The sequence below is a fragment of the Otolemur garnettii genome, unplaced genomic scaffold, assembly GCF_000181295.1.
Source record: "Otolemur garnettii isolate 467f Iridium unplaced genomic scaffold, OtoGar3 scaffold00066, whole genome shotgun sequence".
In the NCBI taxonomy this organism is placed as follows: Eukaryota; Metazoa; Chordata; class Mammalia; order Primates; family Galagidae; genus Otolemur; species Otolemur garnettii.
The window spans coordinates 8,161,409-8,171,752 of record NW_003852461.1 but is presented as its reverse complement, the minus strand read 5'-3'; the positions used below and the strand labels follow the sequence as shown (position 1 = coordinate 8,171,752).

The 10,344-nt window shown below is 44.9% G+C and overlaps 1 protein-coding gene across 1 annotated transcript in view; it reads right to left on the bottom strand.

Moving 5' to 3' along the window:
• Window positions 1-10,344, bottom strand: part of NFIA (nuclear factor I A) — a 381,754-nt gene that overhangs the window by 97,398 nt on the left and 274,012 nt on the right. The window contains exon 7 of the mRNA XM_023515101.1: window positions 9,628-9,860. Within this exon, the coding sequence (XP_023370869.1) occupies window positions 9,628-9,860 (233 nt within the window). The remainder of the gene's footprint in view (window positions 1-9,627; window positions 9,861-10,344) is intronic.

Genomic DNA, 10,344 nt, shown 5'->3' with positions numbered 1-10,344 from the left:
GCACGGCTCAGAACCACGGCCCACAGTGCACACTCAGTAATCATCAGCTGTCACACCTGTGCACGGCTCAGAACCACGGCCCACAGTACACACTCAGTAAACATCAGCTGTCACACCTGTGCACGGCTCAGACCCACAGCCCACAGTGCACACTCAGTAATCATTAGCTATTACCGTTATGTATGAAACACTCACCGGTCTAAAATTAAAGCAGCAGTGACAAAATACAAGCAAATGTATCTTTACTGTTTATCGATTGTATTAATTGAGTCTATGGAATAGCTACATCGTGTTCCTAAAACAGAACAGAGGAAGGTAACTATCTAAAGAAGTAATAATATTGATCTCTTCATATCGGAGGTTAAAATCACCTTCTATTTTGAGTTCTACAAATATTGAAATATTTATCAGGTGCAGGAAAATGCCGCAGTAAACTCAGCAAGTCCGACTGACATGTTTATCTGTCTATCCATCTACCTTTTTTCATCTTTTGTTTCTCCTCTTCCAATTGGACTTTCTGGTTCCTTTATCCTTTGGTGAATTTAATCTCTATTCAGAGTAATTTTATTTCCTTTAAGCGAATATTTCCTTGAATTCTGCCCAATCTATTATATAAATCAGGAAACTGTTTCAGGCATGGGGGAGTTGGGCCCACAGGGCAGAGGGATGTCAGAGTCTTCTGCTGGACTAGGACAGCACCCCCTGAAGACCTCCAGCGTGCCAGCTCCCAGCGTGCTTCTTAGAGATGAGGACCGATCAGACTCTGACATTACGAAGGGAAGGAGACGGGCCGGTATTCGCTGCTGCTCCCTTAATAATGGAATTGCTGACGTGTCGGTTCTTCCACACAGATGTGAAAGTGGAGACGGTGATGGAAGCCAGTGGCTGAATGAACTTGCTGGCGACACTCCTCACGATCCCACCTTACACCACAGCCCCTGGCGCTTGCCTGACCAGTCCCCTTTCTGCCTTGACTGGGCTGTAGGCTCTTTGAGGGCAAGTTCAGTCTTGCTTATTTTCATACTTCTTCTATCATCCTGCACTGTGCTTCTCACAGACATGCACAATATGTCTTTGTTTGAAGTTCATAGTATCGTAAACTCATACAGCACTTTAGAGTTCTCAAAGTATTTACTCACCAAAGGAACATGGACTATTTCTTTAAAGCTTTAGGATTTACAATGTATACTTTGGATATATTAAAAATACTCTGTGTCTACACAGCACAGCACTCTGACACAACTGGTGATTAATACATGGCGCTTCCTGTTTTGTAATCTCATTAGATCTTTTCAAAGCTGTGAGCTAGGAAGGAGGACTGTGTAATTGTGCTCATGGTTTACAGGAGGGAATGGGAACGCAGAGTCATCTGCTGAAAACCCCAGGCTTGCTTGTGGCTGAACCCAAGAACTGTAGACTTCATTATTCTTAATTTGTACTCATCCCCCTTCTAGTACACTCCATTTCTTACTGTCCGTCCCCTACCCCCCACCTCCAGTGAGCATATAAAGATTGTTGTGATTGGAATAAATTTGCTTTAGAGAAACTCCTTACAACATGTGGAATCAAGCCGCACAGTGAGCTGGCACTTTGCTACCTAATTCACAGGGGCTGGGCTGAGGACGGTAACAGGGGTAGGGCAGGAAGCAAGATTTTGGGTACACACCTAAGGTATAAGCTACATCTCTTTCTTATTCTCCTTCTAGAATATTTACATAGCTTCACTTTCAAACGTGAAATTAAAAATTTAGAGCTTTGGGTAATTTATTTATTCAGACAAAACCAGCTAAAATGCAGCATCTGCTTTCCTGGGAGTTTCTGCCCTCTCAGAACTGTTTATCTGGGTTCTCTGAGGTACATGGGGCTGCACTCATTCCCTCAACAAATGTGCACAGCACTATGCCCACTAAAAGGATAAGATGAGGCATGTGTGGTCTATATCGTATGATTTATTTATTCAACAAATATTGATTGACTGACTACTGGGGTTGCCAGGTACTGAAACAGGCGTCAGGAATAGACACAGTAAATTCGGGGCCGTGCTTGGTCATTTGTCCACACATGCACATGCACACACAGAGCACACGCGTGTGTCTCTGAGAGGAGGATTTCTTTTCTTCTAGTAGGTAACTTTTTAGACCCCAATTACAAGGGGTTGTTTTAGGGCCTTTTCCTGACATTAAAAACCACCACCACCACCCAAAACCCGCCAAATGACAGCCTTGATAGAGAGGGTAAGGGCATTTTTGTAATACTGCTTTCCTGACATATCTCTTACTTGGGTGACATTCTCTGAGAAAGAAGGGTCACTGAAGGCCAGGCCCCTTGTCACTGTCCCACTGTCCTCATATGCTTGTCTTTAAAAAGCAGGTGCCAGCACAGGGAGAATAACGGAAGAGAATGCCGTCACCGAGGGACGCGTCCCTGCTCCATAAAGGCAGAAGAAAGCTAAGACACTGATCCCAGGGCAGTAGGGGCTGTTCCTACAGAGCAGGGCACTGTGGGGGACGCAGTCATTTTCTCTAACATACACCAGTGCAGCACAGTGTCCCTGATCAAACAACTATTGTCACCCATCCGCTGCCTTTTTACTGGCTCTGATAATGGGCTTCCCACGTATCTCAGCGAGTAGTTTAAGTTGGTAGACTTCCTCTTCTCTGATAATTGACAGGTGGCTGTCGGAAGTCAAATTAGGACAGGGCAGAGCTGGGGACCCAAGTGAACCTGGCACATGATACGTGAAATTAACAGTGAGCTGAACTAAGTCTGCAAAATCCAACTATGCTGCCAGCAGTTGTGACACTGAACCCTAGTTCTAAGGGCCCTGGGTTTCCGGTTGACCAAAATATTCTTGTTGAAAGACAATTTTAAAAAATGTTGTTTCTCTACTTAATAGTTGTGACAGAGACAGAAGGTATGCTATTCAAAAATATGAACAACTTTCTCTTTGGGAAGAAGTTCATCTCTGAAAATTAAGGAAATGGCTACAACTAAATTCATTACTTATCAAATTTGACTTCAAAACTTTCACAGAACTGCTTGGAACTTCTAACCTCTGGGATGATTTACTGATGTCTATTAATTGTTTTCTAATCCCCAAATAATTGAAGTCATGTTAGAATTTTGAATACTTTTCTAGGAGACAAAATTCAAGTAGTCTTTTATGCCCACATTCAAATGAAGTACTAAATGTCACTGAAAAATACTGAATTTTAATAAATGGCTAGTGTCCCAAACTCGATGGAGTGTATGTTAAGAATAAAGTTTAGTTTTTTCATTTTTTATCTTTTAATTCCATTTTTCTAAGAACTTTTTGAAGTCCTCTCATATTTAGCCAAATACTGCATGTTAGTCATTTAGTTAACTGTTTGTTTGGACTTCAATGCAAATTATCTTCCTTAAAAATGATGGCCTATTTTACATAATCTCATCAGAACAAGTTCAAAGCCAAATGAAATTAGAATAAGTCAACATATTTCTACATAGGTGCAAAGCAAATTTTTATTATGCTTTTCTCTGCAGAAATAAGAAATGTACCTTAACTGAAATTTCAAGAACTTTCAACATTGGTAGTGAGGAAGAAATTATTACAACCTGATAAGCATTTTATGATTTCTCTGAAATAAAGTATTCTTGGACTTAAAAAAAATACTATAATTTCATGTTTTTTCACAATAAATGTTAGGTTGACACCAGGTCTGCTGAAACTGACGGCTACGTGTGTGTTGAATGCAGGTGTGGTCTCAGATCTGCAAGAGGTGCAACCCAGTCGTCTGTGAAGCCCAGTGGATTCCTGTGTCAGTCTGGGGGACACTAAGAACCTGAGAAAGGCTTACGGAACCTCCACTGAGCTGCCTTGCAACTCAGGAAGAAACTCATGAAGAAAACTTAAATTTATGTATCCAGCACGAACAACTAAGAGACAGGAGTCTCACTTTCAAGAGAACCGTGAATGTTTCTCCCTTGGATTCCAATCTAAACCCAGCTTAGTTGGCACCTTTCAAGGAAACGGCCCCTGATTCTCCATTCAGATTTAACAACTCTCATCTTTCACTCCTGCAACACTTAACCCTGCCTGCTTTCAACTACTGTCAGCTGCGCAAGGTCCATCGCCCTCAGTAACCCCAACAGTGACATTTCCCAGGATTGGAGAAAGACAACTGTTACAAAGGACTTTGGTCTCCATCCCCCATTTGCTGTAACTCTGTACCAGATTTGGGGCAGAAGTAACAGTCCCATCTCACAGGTGGTAGCAAGACCTGAGGAGACTCAGAGGTCTGGCCTTGGGGGACGGGACTGGGTGGAGCCGTCCTTCTATCTACCGTGGACACTGCGTCAAGTCGGCACTTGGTGAGGGCTCAGTGACTGGCCTTCGACTACAGGGATGAGATGACCCGCCATTCTCCTTCACACAGCAGGACTTACGCTGAAGATACAGGAGAAACAGGTATAAGAGAATTTTCTTTCTTGTAGGGAGGTATCTGGAGTCACAATCTTCTCTGATCTGTTTGAAAATAGGTGAGATTTCTACCTGTCTGTCTGGGGAACACAACATTTATAGTTATAGTGGCTTCCAGACAAGTATTGAATGGTGAGAGCCCACCATTCAATGGGACAGAGGGGTGATCTAAGTCAGTGCTTTCCACACCCTGCCGTGCACGGGCAGCACCTGGCAGCTTGTTAGAATTCTGTCTGGGTGGGTCCTGAGATTCTTTCTGTATTTCTAATAAGCTCCTCTTGCTTCAGACCAAGTAGGAAGGGTCTGAAGTGTCTCATATGGGTGGTCCTTATACTTGTATAAGAGGAAATTTGATAGGAAAATCTCAAGTTTTTCACAGGTAAATCAGGTAACTTGATTCTATTTTTGATCAATAAAGGATTCACTATTGGAATTCTTAATAAAGAGCTCATAATACAAAATCGGCTTTAAAAATAACAAAGAATTATTTTTTTAGAAAAGGATTTGATTCACTTAAGGGACACCCTTTAAGATGAGGGATACTTGTGATAAAGTTCGATACACAACTACTTGTCAATGGGGCCCTTAACTGAGTGCCAGCGACCGTTTTGCTGACTTCTTGCTACTAATTGGATTTGACTGAAAGCCTCCAAATTGAAAATACAGTAAATTCCAATTTGGAGAAGATTAATGGTAGCAAATTCTGCTTTCAAGTTTATTAAGAATACCCCAATTCTCTGCTCTATGGTTTCATCATTCATTCAATCAATCAATACCTGTTGAGTGTCTATTACAGCTAGACACTTACGGACGCTGGAGCAGAGTGGTGGGAAAGACCAAGTCCCACGAGCCCACGGAGCACGTATCCCAGAGGGCGAAATTAAGACACTCACAGTGGAAACAAAACAGGAAGCAGGGATATCAACTGTAGGGCGCCAGAGGGAGGGCCGGCAGCTGTTTTAGATGGCCGAGGGTCTCCTTGAGGAAGTATTACTTGAACGAAGATGGCCTGGATCTGATGGTGCCCTGACTTCATGGGTGAATGTGGCAGACACTTCATTTTGTTAACACTAATGCTCTTCATTTCTATATTGGGTCCTGGATGTATTTAACAATCTAAAGTCTTACCCTGGAATAGGCTGTATGACGAGGCTTTAGGGTTAGGAAAATTTTATTATGTTTTAACTTAAGTACACATTTAGGTCATGAGACCCTACAATGGAAGTACAAACATTTATGGTAAAATAGGTTATTGAGTATGGAAGACAAAATCTATAGTCTGAAGTCAGATTTGGTTTGAAATATGAACTGCAGATCCATGGGTATACTATGGGTGTGGGCTTGGGAAACCTTTTATGATTCTTTTTTTTTTTTTTTTTTTTTCCCAGGGGCTGGGTTTGAACCCGCCACAACTGGTATATGGGGCCAGCGCCCTAACCCTCTGAGCCACAGGTGCCACCTTTTACGATTCTTAATTTTCTTCTCTCTAGAGGCAGAATCATCATATGTTGCATATTTTAAGGGAGGTTAATTTTTTTTTAAACTTGGTACAAGTAGGCCCTCGATGTAAGGGGGATTTTCACCTCCATCTGAGGAGCCGCACCTGACCCAGGGTAGGCACCTGCTGGGGGTCCCTTCCTACTGATTCTCACTGCCAGTTTCTCTGCAGCTCTCCATTTGTGCAGATAAATAAGACTCAGTGGTACGTGCATTTTTGCTTGATAGAATTTCATAGGACTCATTTCATCAGTTCCTGATTAGCTTCAAAGCTTCGACTCAAACCCAGTTTTGAGATAACTGGGAAATGAAACTGAGTGGAAAAAACAAACGCTGCATTGTGAGAGACGCAAAGGTCGGCCTGAGGTTGTCTGATGTCTTTAAACTAACATCATCTTTAATCTCCTACGCCCTTCTCTCCAGATAGCAGGAGCCGTGCGCTGTGAGTGCTGAGATGCAGTAATGGGGAACAGGACACTACAACAGACGTCTGAGAGGGTCTGTGTAATTTACTGCATGTCTGCTTTGTTTCACTTTCAGAGTCTTCCTGTTGCTCTAGGAAATTTGCCTCTTCTGGCAACCTCCGGCCCTCTTGCCCAGGGAATCCTGAAAAAGCATCTGCGGGTGAGCTGAGGGGGTGTGAGCACAGGCCCTGTCTCCTGTGTGACAGTGAAGGCAAAGTACCCTCGGCACTTGTTTGAGAGAATTATCCTGAATACAGGGAACCGAGAAGCTGCTGCGTGTGCAGAGACACAGAGCGAGAGTTACAGGAGAGAGCACTAAAGCCTCCTGCTAATTCCCTGCACCCCTGGGGAGAAGCCTTGCAGGCCTGGGTAAGTGTGGGAACAACAGAAAGGTGCTCTCTGTGCCAAGAGGGGGATGGGCTTGACGGGAAATCCCCAAAAAGGGCCATCTGGCAGCGTAAATTATCCATTAAAGTGGCTGGTGTGAGCTAATGACACCAAAGTCACCAGGAGCATGTGCAACGCTCTTCAGTTGAGTTTTAAAGCCCCCCAGGCCCTGCTGCAGGGATGACGGTCTATGCTGAATACGGCCAAATGCAGGGATGACTTTCTACGCTGAATGGTCCTGTTACAGAGATGGCTTTCTACGCTGAATATGGCCAAATGCAGGGACAACTTTCTACACTAATTATGGCCAAACACAGGGATGTCGTTCTACGCTGAACACGGCCAAATGCAGATTTACCCACTGTCCTCTTCCTCTCCCGCTCCCACAAATGCACACCAAGAAACTGCACTTTTTGGGGGGTGGGTAATGAAATGGGGATAAAGAAGAGAGAATCAGTCCAGGAACATAATTGTGGGGGAATCTTTAAGAAGAAAATACATAAACACAGACATCTCCTAAAACAGAGTTAGCCACTAACCTTTAGTTATTTAACAACTACAGCAGATAGAGTACTCAAGGTATTAAAATTTATGAATCGTCACAGGAATGAGATGACTGTGATAAAGTCACTAGGTTGAAGTGCTCTGTATTACACCAATCCGCTGCCCCAACAGACCCCATAGAAGTCGTGTCTGCCCTTCTCACGGAGGGGCTTCCTACACGGCCATGCAGGACAGCGGCTCCAGTCTGCACAGAAAGGCATTCGTACAGCAGTCAAGCACAGGCGAGTATCGGATTCTGATCTTCACTGGAGCAGGTAAATCGGCTAGGACTCTAATCAGCCTTTTAAAATGGGTTCAAAAAAATGTAACATCTTTTAATTTTTTAATACTACATAAACTTTTCATCTGCACTGTGCTGAGCTCATGCTGACGATGTGGTTAGCAGCAAGGAGGCGTCAGCGTTTTCACGCTCATCCCGGCCTGGGTTTATTTCTTAGCCACTTTAGGCAAACTGACGTGAACACAGGGTGGGGTTCAGCAGACGTGTGACCTCTGCAGAAACGGCATGGCAACCCTGAGTGCCCAGATGCTAATATTTAGAGAAAGAAGGTGCAGAGGGTTAGTGCTACCTACCATCTCTGCACTTCCCACACCACTGCAGTGTGGCTGCATCTGGGCCTGTTTCCATCCCTGCTGTGAATTTCTGGAGAGCAGGGGCCATCATCTTCCCATCCACCCCTGAGTTCCCAGAACTTGCCCTGTGCCTCACACAGAGAAACTTCCAGTGAAGACTGCAGAGTGAGTGAGTGGAGGGAGAGGAGCAAGTAGAAGGAGAGGGAGGGAAACATTTCCATTTCAATAAAGGGAGAAAGATAAAAGACCCAGCTGGAGGGGTGTGAACTGTTGTTTTGTTTTCGGTTATGATCTGGGAAAACTAACTGGGGATGGGAGGGGAAGGTCCATGTTCTGTGAACACTGACATTTCTGTAGATTACTACAGCCACCACTACAACCAGGATAAAGAGCTGTCACCTCCCAAACCTCCCTAGAGCTACACCTTTACAGGCACAGCCTCTGAGGGTTGTCTGTAATCACAGCACTCTGGGAGGCCGAGGCAGGTGGACCGCCTGAGTTCACAGGTTCAAGACCAGCCTGAGCAAGAGTGACCCCATCTCTAAAAACAGCTGGGTGTTGTGGCGGGTACCTGTAGTCCCAGTACTCAGGAGGCTGAGCTGAGGCAAAAGAATCGCTTGAGCCCAGGAGTTAGAGGTTGCTGTGAGCTATGACATCATGACACTCTACAGAGAGTGACAAAGTGAGACTCTCTCTCAAAAAAAAAAAAAAAAAATCCAGGGAGGAGAGAAGTGAGTTAAGATTTGTAGAAGAAAGAGTTGTTGGTTCAGAGGTTTTCTTGGTGTTTATCTGCTATTGTAAGTATTTGCTCCAGGGATGTGGAAGGGAAGGATGGCCAGGGAATATTTTTATCATACTTACTCTATGCTAGGTATAATTTTCGGATGGGTTGTGAATGTTACCTTATTTAAACAGCTATTATTACCAACAGATTATAAAAATGTGGACACATGATCAGGGAGATTAGGTAATTTGCCCCCAATCACACAGCCAGCAAGAGTTGAAGCCAGGACACCCTCTGTCCAATTCCACACTCTACCATCTCCATCCACTTGTCTTCTCACACTCGGGAAGGCACTGGAGAAGATTCCCTCTCACCCATGTAGAGACGGACACTGATGAAAGTTTCAGAAGGCTTTTGCCATCGTAATTATTCACATCACTCTCAATCTCCTGAACTAGACTTCTCCAGGAGGTCAGGACATCACTTGCTTCATTTAGTACAGGTGGGCATAAAGATACTTATTCCATTGAAATAGAAAAACAATCATGATATCCAGGAATTGGGAAAAATATTAAAACAAATTCTCTTTATATAAAAATCTGAATATCAACCACAGCACAAGGAACCTTTCCAACATTATCAATCCAGTTGAAAAGTTGATAGGTTAAAAAACTAAAGCAAAGACAGTAGAAAGGCAAAACCGAAGCCGACCACATGCTGGACGGTGTGTGGGCGGGAAAGGTCCGAGCAGAGGCGGCACACCATCCCCACGGTCGTCCACTTCAGCAGAGCCACTGCCCACCCTGCTGTAAATGTGACGATGGGATTACAGTGCACGGCACTGTCCATCTTGGAAGAATCAACCGCCTTGAGCTTCTTTCCCTCACTCTGGTGCAGCGCAGGGGACCCACACACGTCTGACTGCCCGGTGCTGGCCACGTACCACCCTGACCTCTCACCTGGCTCCACTTCATGCCATCCGCTCGACTGGCTGCCGCTTCCTGGGGAGCGCCCCTGGCCAGTATAGAACGGCTCTTCACCAGGACTGTCCATCTCGTCCTCCACAGACTTGAGGCGCTTCGTGGAGCTGAAATAACAAACAGCAGCATATTTAAAAGTAATACAAGCCACCTCTCCCTCGGACACGGCACCTCTGGTTGAAAGCAAGCCGAGGGAACATAACTGGGCAGCTCTGGGCCTCTTTCAGGTCTTGTTCAGCTGAGCGAGTCACTGGAGGCAGAACAAGGTCTTGGGTCTGTGTGTACAAGTGTCTGTTTTGATTTTTATTGTCACTCTGGTTCCTGCTGCTACCACAACCTATCCCCTTTTCCTCTGAGGACCTGCTGCTGGCTCCCGGCCACCTCCACCTGGAAGTGCTGGTTGTAAGCCCATGTATTTCCCAACTCACAGGCGGTGGCTGGGGCCTGGCCATCCGCAATGCCCCTAGACATCAATCCAGTCCCGCTGGAACCCCAGGAAGCAGGACTCATGATCCTTCAGGAGAAGACAGAATGGCCCTTTTGTCTATGTGTGCCATGTTCACCTGTCTCCCGTTTATTCATTTAAAAAGATATTTACGGCTCGACGCCTATAGCTCAACCGGCTAAGGCGCCAGCCACGTACACCTAAGGTGGCGGGTTCGAATCCCCAGCCCGGACCCGCCAAACAACAATGAC